The sequence below is a fragment of the Euleptes europaea genome, chromosome 6 (genome assembly GCF_029931775.1).
Source record: "Euleptes europaea isolate rEulEur1 chromosome 6, rEulEur1.hap1, whole genome shotgun sequence".
NCBI lineage: Eukaryota > Metazoa > Chordata > Lepidosauria > Squamata > Sphaerodactylidae > Euleptes > Euleptes europaea.
The window spans coordinates 92805157-92827952 of NC_079317.1; the positions used below are offsets into that span (position 1 = coordinate 92805157).

Sequence of the window (22796 nt, forward strand, 5' to 3'; positions counted from 1 at the left end):
CCTTGTGAACTGTAAATGAAATTCAATGCATTTTCCTTATTAATTACAAGCAAGGGTAGGGTATGGTGTTTGAGTATATGGAACTGAAGAAGCATTGAACTTGGTGAGCTACATGCTGCCTGTCTTGAAGTGGGTGTCTTTATTCCATGTGTATACATGTTTGCAATCAGCTGTGTCCTGTTGGGCTCTTACCCCTGGTTCACAGTATAGGATGGGTTTTTTGTGTCTTAATTGTAAGGCCATTTTTAGCACCAGAGCATCCCTCCATCACCAGCAACATGATGATGTCACTTCTGGTGTGCACTGGAAGTGATGTTGCTGCAATGCCGGCCTAGGCCTCCCCCTGCTGCCGGCAAATGTTCTGCCGTCCAGCTGATCGGCGGCGGGGCTAGCATTCCTGTTCGTCCCACATGCATAGCTCCAACAATGTGATGTGCTGGTGGAGGGCGGGGGGGGGGATAGTGTGCCATAGCTGAAGTTTTAAAAATTCTTCTGCAGTTAGTTATTCCCATTGAGAATAGCAGAGAAAAGAGAAAAGCAGCTTTTTACCTGACCAACGTCTTGAGATGTCCCTGTGCACTTAATTCTCCCATGACCACAACTCACATCTTTTGATCATGGACTAGGTATTTTAACCTAGTTCTTCAAGATAAAAGAGAATGGTTTTTATAAGCCTCTTTAATAGAGGTTATTGGGGAAACATGCAGACAGCAGAACCCACTCGACTACTGTGATCATTCTTTGAGGCCCTGCAACAGGCAATAGATGCTCCTCCCCCAAATCTTCAGAGGTTAGGCAGGTGGTAACGCAGGAGGCCTTCATAGTCATGGCATCAAAAGTCTGGAATTCTTTCCCCGGAAAGACTCACCTGTGCCCTTCTGCTGCTGTCTTCTGTCATTGACTGAAGACTTTTTTGTTTTCTCCGTTGTTCCTTCAGTGATCCCTCCTTCCTGCCCTGTTTTTATGTATGTGCATTTTATTGCATTTTATGTGTATTTAAACTTGGTTTTAATTGTTTGAATGTGGTTTTGTTTTGGTTTAATGGTTTTTGAGATGAGCTTTTATGATATATGTTTTTAACTGGTTAGCTGCCTTTGTGGGCCTGATGAGAGCAGATAGGTGGGTTATACATTTTGTAAGTAAGTAAAATTGTTGAAATTAGTTGGAAACAGTGATCACAGTACTACTAAGTTCACATATATGTAGGTGAAAGATTGCCTCAGAAGTCCAGCATTCTTAAAAATGAAGGGATTAGTTAAAAAGTTAAATGGAAAAGTAAAGATCAGTCTCTTTGTAATGCTTGGAAGTTATTTAAATCCATAATAACTGAAGTTCAAAATGTATCTCTCAGGTAAAGAAAGGTACTGCTAAATCTAAGAGGATGACTGCATGGATAATAAGCAGTTCTTTGGGAGGGTTAATAAGCACATAAATTAGGGTGAGCAGTGGACATTATATACTTGGGCTTCAAAATATTTTTATGAAGTCCCTCACAAAAGCCTACGAAGTACATTTTTGCAGTCATGAAATAAGAAGATGGATCATCTTATAGATCAGAAATTCTTTCAACAGGCAGCTGATGGTGGAACTTACAGCGGTTTGCCTACTTATATTTTGAATAGATGTGCAATTAATTGTTACTGTTTTGAAATTTTATTGTTATTATCTTTGGTGAATCATGCAAACCCCTACTTTGAATAATGCTTTTTATAGGATAGGGTAGGGGGCGCTGGGGTTGAGTTTGTGGAACCAAGGGGGCGGTGGCCCCAAAAGTTTGGGAACCACTGTTCTAAGGGATAAAGGAAGGAAAAGAAAGGAACTTAACAGTGGAGGGAGGTGAGCAGCTGAGTCCCCCAGCTATCTGTATTGGGACTTGTGCTATTTAATTTGTTCAAAAATTGTTGGGGAAGCAGTGAAGTGGCAACATCAAATTATTCAGGATGATGAAAACCGAAGTGAATAGTGTAGAGTTTTAAGTGCATCTTGTTTGACTTGGAGAGTGGTAAATCACTTTCTATGTGAGTAAATATAAAGTGATAAACCTTGAGACAAAATCTTCTAACTTTATGTATATGATAGTTGGGACCAAACTTGCAGTGACGGGCCAGAAAAGAGATGTTGGGGTTTTGTTGAAAATCTCAGAGTTGAAGAGTCCAGTGACAATGTTAAGTCATATGTGACAAAAGTGAAAAAGGCAAATTTTGTGCTAGTGATTATTCTAAAAGAGTTTGAAACTGCCAGAATTACAATGCCATTCTAGAGATCTATAGTGCAGATGTGTTTGGAATCCAGGTTCAGATCTGATAAGCTGTCTCAAAAAGGTTATTATAGAGCCAGCAAAGATGTGGGAAAGGGTAGTCATAGTAAAGAGTTCGTAGCACTTTGTGTGTATGTTAAGTGCCATTAGCATTCTTTCAGGTATCCCTCTGGGAACCTGTCTGACTTTCCTAATAATGGAACTAATGAAAATTGGATTATACTAGAGGTGGTTCCAGTTATAAATTGAGAGGAGACTTTGTACAGTCATGTATTGAATTGAAGAGGGACTGAGGAAGAATCGGAAACGTCCGTCTCCCCTTCTTTTCTTGACATTTGGAACCTGCTTTTTCTCTTGTACCTGGCTGAAGGATATCTGAAAATAAGAAGATTCACTACTACAAATACTCTTACAGGCTTTTGTACCAACACTGGACTTTTATAACTCATGCAAGCCCATTTGGGGATAGTAATCCTGTGTTATTTACTTGGCTATTTATAGCTATTAGGACAGATATATAGTTGCACTGTCATTGGTCCTGTTTTTCATGTTATGTAGCTTGTATCATATTATATTTTGAACTTTGTGATACACTTTTGCTCCTGTGTTTGCTTCCTTAACTTTCTGTACTTCCACAGTGGTGTCCCTTTCGAGTAGTTGCTTCTGGTAATGGCATTTCAGATCTGGCACATCGACAGAACGCTTTGTAGAAGTGGATTAGATCTACAACATGATTTTAAAAGTCTTATTCTGGGATACTGGATTTCTGTTGGCCATTCATCGCGAGACACAAGTTTTTCTGTGATCTTCAGATCAGTTCATTAGCAAAGGATTTCAAGTGGAACTGATTTTACCCACTAAATTCAAAATCTTACCTACTGTCCCATTTCAGCCAAGACAGCCTCGTTTTTCATAGTCCTGGCCAGAGAGAAAAGCTTATCCTCCAGATATCCTTGTTATGCAACAATAGTATCGTTCAGTTTTGTTGTTGTTTTGTACTGTATATTTCTGTGATAGTTTCTATGGGCTTCGGCCATCTTCAAATGATGTTTACCTATGTAACTTCAAATGGCATAGGTTATGGCGGTGTCATGAACAGAAAAGCACATGGCCGCGACTTACCAGGGCCGGCCCGTTGCAGCCAGCTGGGAGGTGGCTCCGCTCCAAAATGGAGCTCTTCTGGGGGAGTGGTTTTGCCGCTCCCACCCTCACCGCGTGGGCAGGCGATCCCTGCCTGCTCCCTCATGTCTTGCAGCCTCTGGCTTCTCTGGTGGTCGGCTGGTCAACATGCGGGCATCGGAGGGTGATGACACAGACATTCCCTGCATCGCCCCACCTCCTCCGCCTATATAAGGAGGCTTCACCCAGCCGCTTGGCCAGTTCTTGTCCTGGCGGCAGTCCTGCCGTAGAATCCACTCTACCATGGAAGCTTATTGGGGGGCCTTAGGCCAGTCGCCCTCTGTCAGCCTAACCCACCTCACAGAGTTGTGAGCATACAACGGAGAAGACACACAGGCAGGGTACGAATGAAGAAAAATAAAATCCTAATTAATTTGATTATTTCTACCCCCACTAAGCGAAATGCAAATTAGAGCCTACTTTTCTTCTCCAAGTTTGCTAGGAGAAACCAGAAGCGTTGCCGACCTCCAGGTGGGGCATGGAGATCTCTGAAAACTACCGTGAATCTCCAGAGTTCAGTTCCCCTGGAGGAAATGGCTGCTTTGAAGGGTGGGCTTTATGGCATTATGCCCCGCCAGGGCCCTCCCCAGGCTCCATCCCCCAAATCTTCAGGAATTTCCCATCCTGGAGTTGGCAACCCTAGAAGCCAGCCAGAGTTGCAGGATTGGAGAATGTTGGGTAAGAAAGGGGCTTTCTTCAAATTCTCACTCATCGATACATTGATAATACATCAAGACCATTTTTTTTTTAAAGCAAGTGCCTTCCGCTGTGCATTTAGTGTCTTCGTTTTTGTGAGTATGTTGCTGCAAAGAGAGAAAGGGGAAGCAAACCAGAAATGGGATTTGGGCTGGGGAGAGATGGGGTTTTTTTACTTTCTAACTCTGCCTAAGCCTGTGAGGGAAGCTGCTCCTGAATAATCTGTGTGGCGTCTAGACATGGGAGTTATTTGGCGGTACAAGACATTATGTCCCTGCACAGAGGTCCTTTTCTCCCCCTGTTCCAGGATTTGGTCTGTGCACTGAGAACAGACCCTTTAAGTCGTGTCGGACGTCTTGGCAATAGATAAAGTTTGGGACAGGAGGAGAACAGACAAGGAGAGCTGTCCTGTATCAAAGTGGTGATGGTGAACTGTGGGGAAAAACATGTTTTGAGGACTGTTGCCGGGAGATGAAAGGGACTGGATTGTTGTATGGAGCAGATCGAGAGCGTGTGCTCCTTTTTTGTAGTTTGCTGGCCGTGGATGTTTGGTGCTGGGACCGGAATCTGTGAGGGAGATACGTTATCAGTCTAAATCTTTTTTTGTTCTATGTGTGTGGGGAGAGGGGAGATTGCAGTTGCTTAATATTGAGGAAAAAAGCATTCTCTGTGTGTGGTCAGAGGTGCTTTTTATTAATTCTTCTGTTAAAGATTGCACTGACAGATATTGGGTCAACCAGTGCCTTCCAAATGATTCATCTAGGCATTAGGAAGAATTTTCTAACAGTGAGAGCGGTTCCTCAGTGGAACAGGCTTCCTCGGGAGGTGGTAAGTGCTCCTTCCCTGGAGGTTTTTAAGCAGAGGCTAGATGGCCATCTGTCAGCCATGCTGATTCTATGAACTTAGGCAGTTCATGAGAGGGAGGGCGTCTTGGCCATCTTCTGGGCACGGAGTAGGGGTCACTGGGGTGTGTGGGGGAGGTAGTTGTGAAATTCCTGCATTGTGCAGGGGGTTGGACTAGATGACCCAGGTGGTCCCTTCCAACTCTATGATTCTATTCTATGATTCTATGATATAAATGATATACTTTGTGTGTAGAGGTGGGGGACAGACAGATTGCACTGCATTAGTCATCCAGAGGCATCTGCATACATGCAGTGTTCATTTCTGCTTGTAGCTCATATGAGTCTGGACTGGGTTGGCTTTGGCATTGTCTGTCTGACCACTCTGTTTGGCTGCTAGATTCTGCCACACTCATCCCCAGGCATTCACAGGAGTGCCCATATTTTTGTCTGTGAAATGTTGGAGAAGGGTCTGGAAAATGTGGCCACAATGCTGATCCATAAACACACTTTCTGCTTTTCATGAAGCATTTCCACTGAAGTCCGGATTTCGGTTTCCTGAAGAGTTTTGATTTTAACACCTTCTATATTTAGAGGAAGGAGCCCCGTGGCGCAGAGTGGTAAGTTGTTTTCAGGTAGCCGGCTCAAGGTTGACTCAGCCTTCCATCCTTCCGAGTTTGGTAAAATGAGTACCCAGCTTACTGGGGGTAAAGGGAAGATGACTGGGGAAGGCACTGGCAAACCATCCCGTAAACAAAGTCTGTCTAGTAAACGTCAGGATGTGACGTCACCCCATGGGTCAGGAATGACCCGGTGCTTGCACAGGGGACTACCCTTGTGATGCCAAGTGGTAAGTTGCAATACAGCAGTCCAAGCTCTGCTTACAACCAGAGTTCGATCCTGATGGAAGTCAGTTTCCCATAGCTGGCTCAAGGTTGACTTAGCCTTCTATCCTTCCGAGGTCAGTAAAACGAGTCCCAGCTTGCTGAGGGGAAAGTGTAGATGACTGGGGAAGGCAATGGCAAACCACCCCATAAACACAGTCTGCCTAGTAAATGTTGTGATGTGACGTCACCCCATGGGTCAGTAATGACCCAGTGCTTCCACAGGGGACTTGACTACCTTTACCTTTTTAACCTATATTTACTTTTAGGGTTCTTATTTGGTAGTCCAGTAGGAAAGTCAGCATTGAGAAAGGTGGATGAAAAATAAAACGATGGCCTGCATCCAGTCACATTCACAGTGGAGAACCCACTGAGGCTCCCCGCTGGTCCACTGACCCACAGGAATAATATTTCAGGGGGTTCAAGGGGCTGCGCCAGGAGGAGAAGTGTGAAACCACCTTTGCTGCCTTCCATGTCTGCCTGGTTCCCTTGCTTGTATCCCTCTTGACTGCCTTTTGTCTTGCCGGAAGCTATATTTGACCCATTAATCTCTTTCTCACCATGGTTGGTTGATCTTGCCTGATGGGGCATGTAGTAATTTCTGGGTACCCAAGGTTGGGTGAAAGGAAAATGTATAAAGTCTATGTATAAATACAAAGTATAATTTATTAGAAGCGCTATATAAAAGTTAAAATGATTTAAAAGCATTAAAATAGCACAATAGCATTTCCTGAGGTTGATAACTATAACCACATACCAAACGCGTTTCGGCCTATGGGGCCTTCATCAGTGGTTAATTAAAACCCATTGTAAACCTGCACACATTTACAGAAATACATTAATGAATACAAATACAAATATAAACAGTTCAAACCCAACCAGGCATGTGTATATGTTGTAAATTCTATTCTCAATTACTCAAACATCTGGTATAATAGGTTCTTGTTGTAATACTGGTTAGTATAAGTCTCTCAAATACTGTGTGTGCAGGTATCAACCTAGTAAAGCTTTATTTTATATAGCACTTCTAATAAATTATACTTTCAGTATTTATACATAGACTTATATATATTTTCCTTTCACCCAACCTTGGGTACCCAGCTTTTGTTTTTGGGTTGGGTTTTATTCCCCTCCTTTTTTCTTCCATGCATGTAGTAATTTCTTCATCACATCTTTGATGTGGCAGCAGCTTCCTAGCCTAATTTCTTTTTAAAAAATGCATGAATAATACAAGGAAGCATTAGGCTTTCTCCCCCATTCTTTGCATTGTGTCTCCCCCCCCCCACGTGCCCATCAGCAGGTACCGCTTTAATATGACCTCTTTTCACACAGTCACCCTCAGGCTGAGGACACTAGGTTCTCGTGCTTCTCCTTGTTCTCTTTTTCAGATAATTTCAGTTTTGATAATCAATGTTTATAGACCAATCTACTCCCCAAATGCTGTGTGTGCCTGTTCCTCACCCCCCTGCTCTTACCCCTGGGTTATCTTCCACAAATAAAGCTTTGCCAAGAGAAGGGCAGAAAAATTTAAGGTACCATCTATATAGAACTTAGCCAAAGTAGCTTCATCATTTGGGAGACGAATATATGTAAAACTGCTGTTTGGGAGGACCTTGTCCTTTCTTGTCTAACTTGAGGCAAAGTGCATAGTTTCGACTAGATTTGTGCTGTTTACTGTTAGGATAAACTGGTTTCAGTATTGGAGCCTGGCATTCCTGGGATGGGACGAGGTCAAGCAGGCGGCTTTAAATGTTTTCAGCCAGGCCACTTGGACAAATAAAGATTTAAACAGTATACTCTGACTACACGACTTCTGTATTCATGCTATCTTTGACTGAGCAATATCTGGTGTGTGAGTCAAGACAGTTTGAGTGGGGGTCAAAGGGAATGCCCACGGCGTGGTCTTGAGGTCAGTAGTGTTTGTACAGGAGATCGCCCGGGATCCCTGTGGATGCTGCCTTGAGTTCCCTAGAAGAATTGCTTGAATCTGCTTTATACTCTGAGATATGAAACTTTGTTATGTATCAACAAATATTATAATTCCTTACTCTAACGGTATCCTTATTAATTGTGTTTCTATAGACAGGCTTTCCAAATGTACAGTATAGAACAAGCAGGGGACTTTCAAGGACTTGCAGGAGGGGATCTCCCCACAGTTTCCTATTTTCCCTCCCTGGAAACCCCCATAGCCCTTTTCCTGCTTCCTTCTGTCTTTCCCACCCTTCAGGCAACCTACCTTATCTGGTCCCTCCATCTTCAAGTGTCCCTACTTCCCTCCCCCTGGCAGCTTCTGCTTGGGTAAAGTAGTTTTGCAGTTCTGACCACTAGGCCCAAATGCACAGTGGGGCACCTGTAAGAAATTGTGGGGGTACCTCACTTTCCCCTGTGTCTCCTTCCTCACACCATTTCCGCTTTCCCATTTCCGCTTTCCCATCTCCTGGCAACTCCCATATGCTCGCCTTTACCTTCTTCCTTCTCTCCTTCCCACCCACCAATCAACCTGCTTTTTAATCTGTCTCTATTTTCACCTATATTTCATTTATGCCTACCTTTCTCCATAGTGGGAACTCAATGCATCTTACATCCTTCTTCTCTCCTGCATTGTATGCATCAAAGGCTAAAACAAAGGCTGTATGTCATTGACAGAAACCAAGGCTTGTAGGTTGGCAACAGTGTTGAGGTGGCCTATCAGTGGCCACTGAGGGAATCCGTTTCTCGAAGCTATAGGCACTGCTTCTATTATTTCAAGGGTGTAACTCTGCCCATGTATTTTTCTTTCATGATTTCAAATACTTCTGTAAACCCAGACCTTTTCTCAGGTTTGTCAAAAGATCTGTCTTGCCTGTTCATGGCTCCAGTTTCTAGATTGAAATATCCACAGGTTTAGCCATGTTGAAAATTAGATGAGCATGTAGATCAGTGGTTCTCAGAATATGGGCCGGGACCCAGATTGGGTCACACCTCCGCCACAGGTGGACAATAAGGCCGGGAGGGAGAAAGAAGCATATGGTTAACTGAGAGGGGACAATCTGGGAAAATCAGTGGCAAAGTTGGATTCACTGCTGCATAATGTGCAAAATAGCAGTGAATTACAACCCGCTGTGCAATAATGCTATATATTTCTTGTGCATTTTGTGTTGGGGTGGGAGGAAGAAGCATGGAGTTACTTTGCAGGTGGGTGCCAAAAACTACATTAACTTTAGAAATGAGTTCAACTACAAATATTGTTTTTGGAATCACTGTCAAAGACAAAAGATCATTGTGATGGGTCTTTTTATTGTTCTGAGGGCCACCTTTAGTTTATTTTTGTTATGTTATAACAATTTGTTGTTCTTAGCATTGATGTGTCCTTGGTGTTTCCCATTCTACTTTCCCATTGAACGTTCCGGAATACTGCTTTTGTGATTTACCGGCCTGTATCATGTATGGTTATAAATATTTTAAGCAGCAATCTTCTAAAATGGACACTTCTGATATAGGCGGCTGCATTAACCTATCATCTGACAAAAAGGAGGCTTTAAAAAAACATGATGGGCTTAGTTTCTATGGTAAGGTTTGCCAGGAAAAGAGTGGACACACGTACAAAACCACTTTAAAGACCACAGGATACTAGTCAGGATGCCATATTCCTTTTCTTTGATTGCTGTTAGAAGGCCAGCAAGGCCCGAGCTAACTGCAGGGCCCCTTTATTGATAAAGGAAGTTTGATCATGTAGTTAAAACAAATTCAGTGTGTGCGCGCGGGACGAATCTTGATAATGTGCATGTCTAATTGGGATCCATGCCAATGTTTCCTCTCTTTTTTTGCAGGAAATCTAAGGGAAAACCAAATGGTAAAAAGCCGGCACCAGAAGAAAAGAAACTCTACCTAGAGCCAGAATACACGAAGTCCAGGATTACTGACTTCGAATTCAAAGAGTTAGTTATGTTACCACGTGAAATAGACCTTAATGAGTGGCTAGCCAGCAACAGTAAGTATTGTGGCATTTTAACAACTAAATGCAACTGCTACATAGTTTTTCATGCTAGTAGTTTTTTCTTAATTAAAAGGAATTTTAAAAGGAGACTGTTAAATTTGGATATCTGCTGTTCGATGTTACATATTAGCTATGTGCAGCAAAGGAAAAATACTTTGGTTATTTACAAAATATGATATGTGGGGAGACCTTCAGTTTCCTTCAGAAAAGATTGCTAAAATCTGCTGATTTGCCTTGCCCCAACTGTAATTTGGAAACACAATCTCTTGCCAATCTCCTTGGTGAGGACATTATTTATAGGAGCTAGGTACCAAGTTTGGGTGCCATCTATATGTTTAAATTGGGTTTAATGTTCAACGTTTTACTTGTTCGTTTTAATGTCAATGTATTTATATGGCCTGTTGTATTTACTCTGTTGCAAACCGCCCTGAGCCCGGCAGTACCAGGAAGGGAGGGGGGTAATAAATAAATAAATTAATAAATACATGCTGAAATAATTGTCCTTCTTAGAATCATAGAGTTGGAAGGGACCACCAGGGTCATCTAGTCCAACCCCCTGCACAATGCAGGAAATTCACAACTTCCTCCCCCCCACACACCCCCAGTGACCCCCTACTCCATGCCCAGAAGATGGCCAAGATGCCCTCCCTCTCATGATCTGCCTAAGGTCATAGAATCAGCATTGCTGACAGATGGCCATCTACTTTCTGCTTTAAAACCTCCAGGGAAGGAGAGCTCACCACCTCCCGAGGAAGCCTGTTCCACCAAAGAACCACTCTAACTGTTAGAAAATTCTTCCTAATGTTTAGACGGAAACTCTTTTGATCTAATTTCAACCCGTTGGTTCTAGTCCGACCTTCTGGGGCAACAGAAAACAACTCCGCACTTAAAGATGTCTCTGTAGATGTGAGAAGGGGCAAAGTGCTGGCTTATTTTGTATGCTAAATTTAGGAAGTAGCATCCTTTAGTAGCATTTGTAGCATTTAGTAGCATCCTTAGCAGTATCTGTAGCAGTCTGCTAATTATTCAGGTAGGTCTCAGGCCAGAACGTAACACTACATTTTCCAAAGCTTCTTATCTTGAAAACATTTTAAAACAAATACCTGTGAACTTTTCTCCAGTGTGTGGGGTAAAAGCCACTTGGGAATGACAATTTTAAGAAAGAAAATGGTGCAAGGAGAGAGAAATAAACAGCCTCCGTTCTTTTATAGTGAAGTCATTACAGTGCTTTAAGGCAGTGGTTCCCAACCTTTTTTCACTTGCGTACCTCTTGGCAGCCCATTTCCATAAATTGTACCCTTCATATTACCAAAATGTTTTTAATTAATACAGTTGCTGTTATTTCAAATGTATTTTAAATAAACAGCCCAATAATGGGATTAAAAAGCATTGGAGTATTAAGGTGAACAGGACAGCTCATATATATTTCCATTGAAAACTCAAAAGATACAATGAATTCAAGTAAATGCATCACAGATTACATTAAAAACCCTACATTACATGAATTAATACATTGCATTTGTTATTTTTATTTGCCAAAATAACAGAGTAAGGGAGCGGAGCTTTTCTTGAGGTTAAATAAAGAAGAAAACCCGTTCCGCCACTCAGTTAATTTCACAACTTTTTACTTGTGTCTTGTCTTACACTGTTGATGTATGTACCTTTCCCCGCCATTACTCAGTTTTTTTCATGCACCCCTAAATGTCCTGGTTTGTACCCCTGGGGGTGCTCATATCCCGGGCTGGGAATCACTGCCTTAAGGCATGAGAAATTTCTCTATTAATATTTTGGAAATGGTCATAAAACAGCTTTGAAAATGTCTTCATTAGGTAGGAACAGAGACATGTATCAGTCAATTCCCTGGGCTGTCTCTGCAATTCATGTATCTCAAGGTTGTTTCTGACCATTCCTGCATTACAAGGTTGAAAATCTGAAGATGCTTCTGGATACTTTTCTACACATGTTTAAAATAGGAAGTAAAGGGATATTGCGCCAGACTTTGTTACCTGAATGGAAATTGGAATTGGATTTGTGTCCACCATAGTTTGAACTCTTTCCTGAAATAACATGGTAAAGTATGTTCACAGTTGCATACCTGTGCTGCCCCCAGACAGAGTTGTTAGTAGATTTTCTAGTATATGTAAGTCACAGCTCAGGTTTGTATTAGTAATATGCTAGGAAATAGTACTTGCCCTTTAAGAAAGGTGCATACTAGTTATTGTAGATAGGGAAACTCAGTAGTCACATGTTTCTGTATTAGTTCACTGATTGGTTAGAGGTTTGGCTCTAATTTGCCCGGGAAAAATAGGCGCTACAACTGGGCTCTCATCAGAAAAGGACTGCAGATCTCTTCTGTTCAGGCGCGAGTAACGCTGAACTGTTTAGATGCATGTAAACTGCACATTAAAGAATGATTTGAGACCAAGTAGCTTCCTGTTGAACACTTATCTCACAAAGGGTCTTAACCAACAGCTCCCTGGCTGGGAATAATAACAATGTTGCTAGCTGTTGTAAATCTCTTATGCACATACCATCCTTTGCAACGATTCATGAGATAGAAAAGTTCTGTTAAGGAACTAAGAAATATTGAAGTTGGTATGGTTCTGAAACGCTCACATATATTTGTAACTTAACATCATAATTTTCTGTGAAGTAGAGGTAACACCTTGGACTTTTTTTTGTATTCTCTTTCAGCGACAACCTTTTTCCACCACATCAATTTACAGTATAGTACAATCTCTGAATTTTGTACAGGAGAGTCATGTCAGACCATGGCGGTGTGCAATACGTAAGTAATGGCTCTGCGTTTAATTATTGTGATTACTCTGGACTGTTTACCCAGCAATAGAAGAATGAGCAGTGAAGGAGAAGGCTTTAAAGGTTGGGCAGGGAAAGTATGATGCCCCCCCCCCCATTTTTGAAGACTAGGCATAAGGAGGCGAGTAAAAAGCGTGCCAGGCTAATTTGAATCTCAGCTCCCTTTATTTCTGTATTGTCAAGATTCACAGTAACAAAATCCAGAGAACATGACCTTTTGTGGAGTTTGTGGAGGCAGGAACATACACACAGGTTCCAATTTTCCTTCTTTACCACTAGATAGGCGTCAACCCCTTTTCTTTGGAGCTATTTCCCTTAGGGAAGGACTACCAGGTTTCACTTCCCTATCTCAGGATCCTCCTGGATCCTACACTCCTCTCCTTCTCTCTAGCTGCCAACTTCCCTAACTGCTGCTCTCCCAGGTCAACAGTAGAATTATTTTTTTGAACCCCTTGTCCATCAGGGGTCTCACACCAGTATAAGGCATCTGCAGTTAGCTCTCTTTCACAGGAACCATGTGAACAAGAAAGATCTTCCTACAACCCTGAAAAAGCCCCAGGTTTGTAGAAAAACCTTGGGGCAAGGTGCAGCAGCAACCATTGGGTGACTTAGTACCACCCAACTTGCGTGACTCACCCAGGCCCGGCTGCTTGCTGCTGTTCAACAGCAGCCACTCACAAAAGCCAATGTTCTGTAGTGGTTAGAGTTTCAGGCTAGGATCTGAGAGGACCCCTCTTTGAATCCCCACTCTGCCATGGAAGCTCACTGAGTGACCTTGGGCCAGTTGCGTATTCTCAGCCTACCCTACCTCACAGGGTTGTTGTGAGGATAAAATGGAGGAGAGGAGAATGATGCATGAATGCAGGAAATAAATAATAAACATCCTTTACCCTGGCCAGGTGTGCAGCCTTACCCTCTGCTATGCTAGAGGGGAAATGTAAGAGGATACCAAGGGAGGAAAGATTCTGCCCCTGTAAGGGGACTTAGGGGACTTAGAAACTATTGAGCATGCCCTCCTGAACTGTAATTTTTACACATTACCCCTTTCTAAGTTTATTGAGCCCCTCTTATTGAGAATGGGACCTGACAGGGCAAGAGAAAACATTGAGTTGCTCCTACAAGGGGATAATCCTTCAATCACTTTACAGGTTGTGAAATTTTGCTCGGCAGCAAGGAAAATTCGACACCATAGAACAGTCTCTTAGCCCAATTGGCAGAAGTGTCTCGGTTCTTATTTCTTTTTTTTTAAGTCTCGACTGTCATTCTTTGTTTGTAAGAATATTTTAGTCCATGTTTCTGGTTTTATCTGGCTAAGGGCCGTAAATAAACAATCTAATAGTAAACATAGCTGAAGATGGGGCAGATAAAAAGTGGGTGGGTGGGCAGGAGAGAAGGAAACAGGAAAGGGGGAAGAACTATTGGGGTTTTCTGGGAATGGGAAGAGAAAATAGTTGGGAGAAATGTTATCCCCCCTCTCCCCGCAAATCCTTGCAGGTCCCTGCTTGTACCTTTCTATGGCATAAATAAATATTTTCTAAAGGTAAATGTTCACAGAAAGGTTGACTAGTAAAAAGAGGCTGAGACAGAGTAGGGTCTGTTAAGCCCTAGAAATAACATTTTTGTTCATGCTTCCTAAGTAAAACACATATGAGAATAACAATTTCTGATCAGTTAGGGAATGTAGTGCCCTGACCTGGATGGCCCAGGCTAGCCTGATCTCGTCAGATCTCAGAAGCTAAGCAGGGTCAGCCCTGTTTAGTATTTGGATGGGAAACCACCAAGGAATACCAGGGTTGCTGTGCAGAGGAAGGCACTGGCAAACCACCTCTGTTAGTCTCTTGCCATGAAAACCCCCAAAAGGGGTCGCCATAAGTCAGCTGCGATTTGACGGCACTTTATATACACACAGGGAATGTAGTATGATTAGACACTACAGGAAAGTTCATTCAATGTCTGTTGTTAGTATCTGGCATCAGAGACTGAATAATGCACTTCTTCCTCCCTTGTGCCAGTCCAAGGGGCTGTGGGGTACATAAATGTTCCTCTTCACCCTGCTTTGGATAGATCCTGGGAGGACAGCAGTGACACGAGAGAAAGTATGCCCCCCCCCACTTCTGCCATCTGTATAGAGCTCAAGGAGGCATGTAGAGCAAGCTGCTGTGCGGCCCATTTCAAAGCCAGCGGCAGAGGTACTGGTACAAGAAGTGACAGTAGGCTTGCCACATCTCCCACCTCCCACCTGTTGGTGCCCCAGAGTGATCAGACACCCCAAGTGGTAGTGAACCAGCACTGGGCTGAGTTGGCCTTGAGACACAGAAAGACGTTGTGTGTACCAAAGTTCATTTGAGATCAGTGCTCAGTCAAGTCACTGCATTACAAATGCTGAATTCACAAACCATAGGCCTCGCTTTGCTTAACCAGATGTGCATCATGCCAAGTAGCGCTCTGTCATGTGTCTTGAGTTGATGCCTATCAGGCCTAGTTTTCAAACAGATGAAGTAGTAAACCTGTGGCTGCATTATATCACTTTCACCTCCAGGCAGGGGCTCAAACAATGGAATTAACGCTCTTCCATTTAAGAAAAAAATCTTGCCTCTACTCCAAAGGGGGTAGGCCGGAGTCTTCATTGTGAAGTCATGTTGAGATCACAAAAGCCCCGCATGATTGGGGGGCGGGGACGGGTGGACAAGTACCTGCCTACTCACTTCCAAGCTGGAGAGATGAGAGTAGAGGGTTCTTGCCAGTGATGCTGATCTTGAAAACCTCAGGAAGCAGCAAGACATCTGTTTTTTCAGCTTCTCTGAGGTTCAGTGCCAGTTCAGGGAGAGCTCTGGGTTTTCCCCCCGTCTCCAGACATGGGTGTTTCTTTTCTGAACCCCATTTAAAAATGGGATCATCAGTGGAGAGCTGTCAAAGGCATTTGTGGACATTTAATGATGTTATAGTACTAAAGAGCCCTCGTTCTTCCATTCTGCCTGCCTCATTAAATCTTGCGATTCTTTCTATGAATCATATAAACGTCATGTATTAACCACAGAATTTGCTTGCCCCGTGCTGGCCCTTTGTGAGCGATTAGGTACTAAACCAGGAGGAAAAATAATTTGAATGGGAAAAGCTTTTTTACATTGGGAATAAAAATGCTGAAAAGCATTACAATTGACCTCAGCCAAGCTGCTTTGGCTGGTGTCTGATCAAGAGCCACTGGAGACCGTGTTTCAGAAACTCCATAGTGGGTGAATGCTGCACTGGTGAGGGGTTTCTCTCTCTTTCTGCCTCTCATTGTTGCCTTTAAACTATCCTCACCATTTGCTTTTGTGCAGCAGACGACTGGCATGTGGGACCCCTGGAGAATGTATTTATTCTGTGGCAATAACAATGGGCCATTGTTCTTTGGGAGGCCAATTTGCCTGCCTCCAAGGTTAAAGGAAAGGCTGTCAGATAGCAGCTGTAGTCAGGAGGCTGAATAACTGTTGCTAAGGGGCACGTCAAATATTGCCTGTTCCATGTTTGAATCACACTTTTACGTATGCAGTTCTGCACTGAAACAGAGCCGTTCTTATTTTAGTCCACGTAAATGCATCAGTTTCATTGCACGCATGTCCTATGTTACATATAGCAAAATATAAAAGTGTGCAATTACACACTTCTTGTTTGTCCCCATGCTATGCAGAGGAAAGCAATGGCAAATCAACTCTGTTAGTCTCTTGCTGTGAAAACCCCATAAGGGGTCACCGTAAGTTGGGGGTGACACACACAAACATGCTGCCTTGATATTGTCGAAGGCTTTCACGGTCAGAGTTCATTGGTTCTTGTAGGTTATCCGGGCTGTGTAACCGTGGTCTTGGAATTTTCTTTCCTGACGTTTCGCCAGCAACTGTGGCAGGCATCTTCAGAGTAGTAACACTGAAGGACAGTGTCTCTCAGTGTCAAGGGTGTAGGAAGAGTAATATATAGTCAGAAAGGGGTTGGGTTTGAGCTGAGTATTGTCCTGCAAAAGTATTGTCCTGTAAGTATCAAGATAATGTGCTAATGAGGGTATGGTATGTTAATATGGAACCATTGTATCCTGAAGTGATCTGTTAATGTGTGTAATCCAAAACTAATCTGTATGGCTATTGTTGAATGTTGTCTTTGTCTGGAGGTTTTTCAGGGCAGGAAGCCAAGCCTTATTCATTCTTAAACTCTCCTCTTTTCTGTTAAAGTTGTGCTGATGTTTATGAATTTCAATGGCTTCTCTGTGCAATCTGACAAAATAGTTGGTAGAATTGTCCAGTCTTTCAGTGTCTTGGAATAAGACCCTGTGTCCTGTTTGTGTCAGTCCATGTTCAGCCACTGCTGATTTCTCAGGTTGGCCAAGTCTGCAGTATCTTTCATGTTCTTTTATCCTTGTTTGTATGCTGCGTTTTGTGGTCCCGATGTAAACTTCTCCACAGCTGCAAGGTATACGATATACTCCTGCAGAGGTGAGGGGGTCTCTTTTGTCTTTTGCTGATCGTAGCATTTGTTGTATTTTCTTGGTGGGTTTAAACACTGTTTGTAGGTTATGTTTTTTCAAAAGTTTCTCCATCCTATCAGTGACTCCTTTGATAAATGGCAAGAATACCTTTCCTATGGGAGACTGTTTTTCTTGAGTTTTCTGATTTTTGTTTGGTTCAATGGCCCTTCTGATTTCATTCTTGGAGTAGCCGTTTGCTAGCAGTGCGTGATTTAGATGGTTAGTTTCTTCCTTGAGAAACTGTGGTTCACAGATCCGTCTTGCACGGTCCATTAATGTTTTGATTATTCCTCTTTTCTGTCGGGGGTGATGGTTGGAGTTTTTGTGTAAGTAGCGATCTGTGTGAGTTGGTTTCCGGTAGACCTTGTGACCTAACTGAAGGTTTGATTTACGGATGACAAGGGTATCAAGAAATGGGAGTTTACCCTCAATTTCCTTTTCCATGGTAAACTGAATGTTTGGATGGATATTATTAAGATGGTTTAGAAAGTCCATTAATTTTTCTTCACCATGGCTCCAAATGGTAAATGTATCATCTACCTGGTTCAGGTTCGTAGATGATACATTTACCATTTGGAGCCATGGTGAAGAAAAATTAATGGACTTTCTAAACCATCTTAATAATATCCATCCAAACATTCAGTTTACCATGGAAAAGGAAATTGAGGGTAAACTCCCATTTCTTGATACCCTTGTCATCCGTAAATCAAACCTTCAGTTAGGTCACAAGGTCTACCGGAAACCAACTCACACAGATCGCTACTTACACAAAAACTCCAACCACCACCCCCGACAGAAAAGAGGAATAATCAAAACATTAATGGACCGTGCAAGACGGATCTGTGAACCACAGTTTCTCAAGGAAGAAACTAACCATCTAAATCACGCACTGCTAGCAAACGGCTACTCCAAGAATGAAATCAGAAGGGCCATTGAACCAAACAAAAATCAGAAAACTCAAGAAAAACAGTCTCCCATAGGAAAGGTATTCTTGCCATTTATCAAAGGAGTCACTGATAGGATGGAGAAACTTTTGAAAAAACATAACCTACAAACAGTGTTTAAACCCACCAAGAAAATACAACAAATGCTACGATCAGCAAAAGACAAAAGAGACCCCCTCACCTCTGCAGGAGTATATCGTATACCTTGCAGCTGTGGAGAAGTTTACATCGGGACCACAAAACGCAGCATACAAACAAGGATAAAAGAACATGAAAGATACTGCAGACTTGGCCAACCTGAGAAATCAGCAGTGGCTGAACATGGACTGACACAAACAGGACACAGGGTCTTATTCCAAGACACTGAAAGACTGGACAATTCTACCAACTATTTTGTCAGATTGCACAGAGAAGCCATTGAAATTCATAAACATCAGCACAACTTTAACAGAAAAGAGGAGAGTTTAAGAATGAATAAGGCTTGGCTTCCTGCCCTGAAAAACCTCCAGACAAAGACAACATTCAACAATAGCCATACAGATTAGTTTTGGATTACACACATTAACAGATCACTTCAGGATACAGTGGTTCCATATTAACATACCATACCCTCATTAGCACATTATCTTGATACTTACAGGACAATACTTTTGCAGGACAATACTCAGCTCAAACCCAACCCCTTTCTGACTATATATTACTCTTCCTACACCCTTGACACTGAGAGACACTGTCCTTCAGTGTTACTACTCTGAAGATGCCTGCCAGAGTTGCTGGCGAAACGTCAGGAAAGAAAATTCCAAGACCACGGTTACACAGCCCGGATAACCTACAAGAACCAATGCTGCCTTGAGCTCGTTGGAGGAGGGCGAGACACAAATAACCCTGTTAGGTAGCAAGATGGCGATAGGGGGGAAGGGCTGTCGCTCAGTGAGCTTCATGGCTGTGAAAGGATCTGAACCGATTTCCCTGATCCAAGTCCAGTGTCCTTTGTACTGTTGCACACTGGTTTACATGACTATGTGTACGCAGTTTGGATGCAATTTTTACTCTGTTTACAGCCGTTTAGGGATAACAGGAAATAGCATCTGGGTGCAATACGGTTAAAACGTTACAGTCAAACTAAGCAGAGTATCTGTGTTTCCTGTTCCCCGAAGCAGGCTTGAACAGTCATGTATTCCACAGCTGTACCTTTTGCAACAAATCACTGCTGTTGTGGTAGTAAGTTGTGCTTTTTCTCCTGTTTCTGGTTCTACCAGCATGGTGGAGTGGTTAAGAGCGGTGGTTTGGAGCGGTGGAGTCTGACCTGGAGAACCGGGTTTGATTCCCCACTCCTCCACATGAGCGGCGGGGGCTAATCTGGTGACCAGGATTTGTTTCCCCCACTCCTACACACAAAGCCAGCTGGGTGACCTTGGGCAAGTTGCAGCTCTGTTAGAGCTCTCTCAGCCCCACCTACCTCACAGGGTGTCTGTTGTGGGGAAGGGAAGGGAAGGTGATTGTAAGCTGGTTTAAGTCTCCCTTAAGTGGTAGAGAAAGTCGGCATATAAAAACAAACTCTTCTTCTTCTTCGTCCTCTTCTTCCTCTTCTTCTTTTTCCTCTTCCACCTCCACCTGCCACCCACCTGGTTATCTTTTTTCCAAGCCTCCATGATGAGTGACAGGAGAACTGATGTAGATGCTGCCCTGATGAGAGGACTTGGTGGCTATTAGCCATTTGAAATCTGCACAGAGGATGCTGATGCTGTCTCTGGGTGCCTCGCATAAGGTTTACCTGGCTTTGTGACTTTCTTGTCTCACTGCCTGGCCGGAAGGCATCTCTGGCCCTCTTTGCCTTCTTAAACTCTTACAGTGTGATCTTCTGGAACTTGGCCTCTTTTCTGTGTGGCTGTTACAAGGTGGGCTGTGTATAAGCACGAATGGTTTAAAGCTTCAAATAACTGGATGAGCAATGCAATATCATAGAATCATAGCGTTGGAAGAAGCCATACAGGTCATCTAGTCCAACCCTCTGCTCAATGCAGGATCAACCTAAAGCATCCCTGACGAGTGTTCATCTAGCCGCTGCTTGAAGACTGCCAGAGAGGGAGAGCTTACCACCTCCCTAGGCAGTTGATTCCTGTGCTAAACTACACTTACTGTAAAAAATAAATAAATCCTTGTGTCCAGCTGGTACCTTTTTACCTGTCTTTTATGTCCATTATTGCGAGTCCTATCCTCTGCTGCCAACAGGAACAGCACCCTGCCCTCCTCTAAGTGACAGATACTTAAAGAGAGTAATCATGTCCTTTCTCAATCTCCTCTTTTCCAGACTGAACATTCCCAAGTCCCTCAGCCTTCTCCCCTAGTGCTTGGTCTCCAGGCCCATGATCATCCTGGTAGCTCTCGTCTGCACCTGCTCCATTCTGTCCACATCCTTTTTGAAGTGAGGCCTCCAGAACTGCATACAGTGCTCCAGGTGTGGCCTGACCAATGTGGTGTACAGCGGGACTATGACATCTTCTGATTTGGGTATTATGCCCCTGTTGATACACCCCAAAACCACATTAACCTTTTTTGCTGCCGCATCACTCTGATTGCTCATATTCAGTTTACAGTCCACCTGTACCCCAAGATCTTGTTCACATGCACTTCTATCCAGTATGCGTGCGTCTCATTTTTGTTACTCACATGTAGAACTCTGCACTTATCCTGGTTGAATCGCATCCTATTCACATCCACCCACTTTTCCAGTGTGTTCAGATCTCGTTGAATTCTATCTGTATCTTCCGGGATGTTTGCTACTCCTCCCAATTTGGTGTCATCTGTAAATTTAATGAGTAGTCCCTCCACCCCAGGTAATTTATAAAAATATTGAAAAGTACCGGGCCCAGAACCAAGCCCTGTGGCACCTCACTGGACACTTCCCTCCAATCAGATGAAAAGCCATTGACAATTATTCTATGGGTATGGTTCTCCAATCAGTTCCCTATCCACATAACTATCCTAGAGTCTAGTCTTCAGTGCACCAGCTTACCCATCACAACATCATGTGAGACCCTGTCAAAAGCTTTGCTGAAATCCAGGTAAGCAATGTCGATGGCATTCCTACAGTCAAGTAAATTCATCACTCGATCAAAGAAGGAAACGAGGTAGATCTGGCTAGACCTGTTGGGGACAAATCCATACTTGCTTGTCTGGATCACCAAGTTGTCCTTCAGATGCTCACAGATTGACCCCTTTAAAATCTGTTCCAGTATCTTCCCTGGGACAAAGGTCAGACTGCTTAGCCTGCAGTTTCCTAGATCATCCCTCCTCCCTTTTTTTGAAGATTGGGACAACATTCACCCTCCTCTGGTCTTGTGGTGCATCTCCCATCCTCTGGGAGGTCTGGAAGATGATGGGCAAGGGCTCTGCAATCTCTCTAGAAAGTTCTTTGAGCACTCTCGGATGCGCACCGTCTGGCCCGGGAGATTTGTACTAATCGAATGCAGCCAGGTGCCTCCCAACAACCTCTCTGTCCATGTCAGCCACCAGCCCGGATGTCGTGTCTTGTCTACTGCCATCTCTAGATGAGTCTGTTCTCTTTTTCAGGGGGGAAAACGGAGGCAAAATGGACATCGAGCCTTTCTGCTTTCGCTCTGTCCGACTTTCTCCATTTTTACCCAACAGTGGGCCTACGGCCTCTTTTACCTTGTGTTTGCTCCTCACATATACATATCTGAAAAAGTTTTTTCTTGTTGTATCAAGCCTCCCTGGCCAGCCTCAGCTCACTCTAAGCTTTGGCCTCTCTGATGGCTGACCTACAGTGCCTACCAGCCCTCAGATACTCTTCTTTAGAGGTATGTCCTTCCCTCCACTTCTTGAACGTTTCCTTTTTCTTCTTTAACTCATCATGGAGTTCTCTGTTAATCCACATTGGCCTTTTGGATCTCCTACCATGTGTCAACTTGTTGAAATGGTGATGGCTTGAGCTTATAAGAGCTCTTCTTTTAGGAGAGCCCACACTTCAGTTGCTCCTTTCCCTTCCAGCATTCTTGGAATGACTCTTATCATGCCTCTTAGATTTTAGAAGGGCAGATTTTAATGAACTAACATACATGTCTGGCTACAAAATTCCTTGGTCCCCCACTGCAAAAGAAATTCTAGTAGGGTATGGTCACTTCCCCTATGTCCCCACCACCTTCACTCCATCTAGAAATTATTTCCTATTGGTTAATATTAAGTTGAGTATGTTGTATCAGGTAGAAAAGGAGGTGAACATAGTAAATTGAACTCAGATAGCAAGGCAGAAGTAATGAGGAAGAAGAAGTCCAAAGCCCAGAATCCTTCCACAGAGCAGATTATCCAGAAGAATGTAGCCCCTGTGTTCTGATGGGGTTGGGATCTGCAAGCCCAAGAAGAAGAAGAGTTAGTTTTTTATAACCTGCTTTTTCTCTACCTTTAAGGAGTCTCAAAGCGGCTTACAATCGCCTTGCCTTCCCCTCCCCACAACAGACACCGTGTGAGGTAGGTGGGGCTGAGAGAGTTCGGAGAGAACTGTGACTGGCCCAAGGTCACCCAGCTGGCTTCATGTGGAGCAGTAGGGAAATCAACCCGGTTCACCAGATTAGAGTCCGCTTCTCATGTGGAGGAATGGGGAATCAAACCCCGTTCTCTAGATTAGAGTCTGCCACTCTTAACCACTATACCGCGCTGGCTCAAGAATAAGTTTTCTAACACATAAG

General features: G+C 43.3%; 1 protein-coding gene across 3 annotated transcripts in view; it reads left to right on the plus strand.

Moving 5' to 3' along the window:
- Positions 1 to 22796, plus strand: part of MOB2 (MOB kinase activator 2) — a 154821-nt gene that overhangs the window by 126418 nt on the left and 5607 nt on the right. For all 3 annotated transcript variants that reach the window (XM_056850724.1, XM_056850723.1, XM_056850722.1), the window contains exons 2-3: positions 9668 to 9828; positions 12529 to 12622. In XM_056850724.1, the coding sequence (XP_056706702.1) occupies positions 9668 to 9828; positions 12529 to 12622 (255 nt within the window). The remainder of the gene's footprint in view (positions 1 to 9667; positions 9829 to 12528; positions 12623 to 22796) is intronic.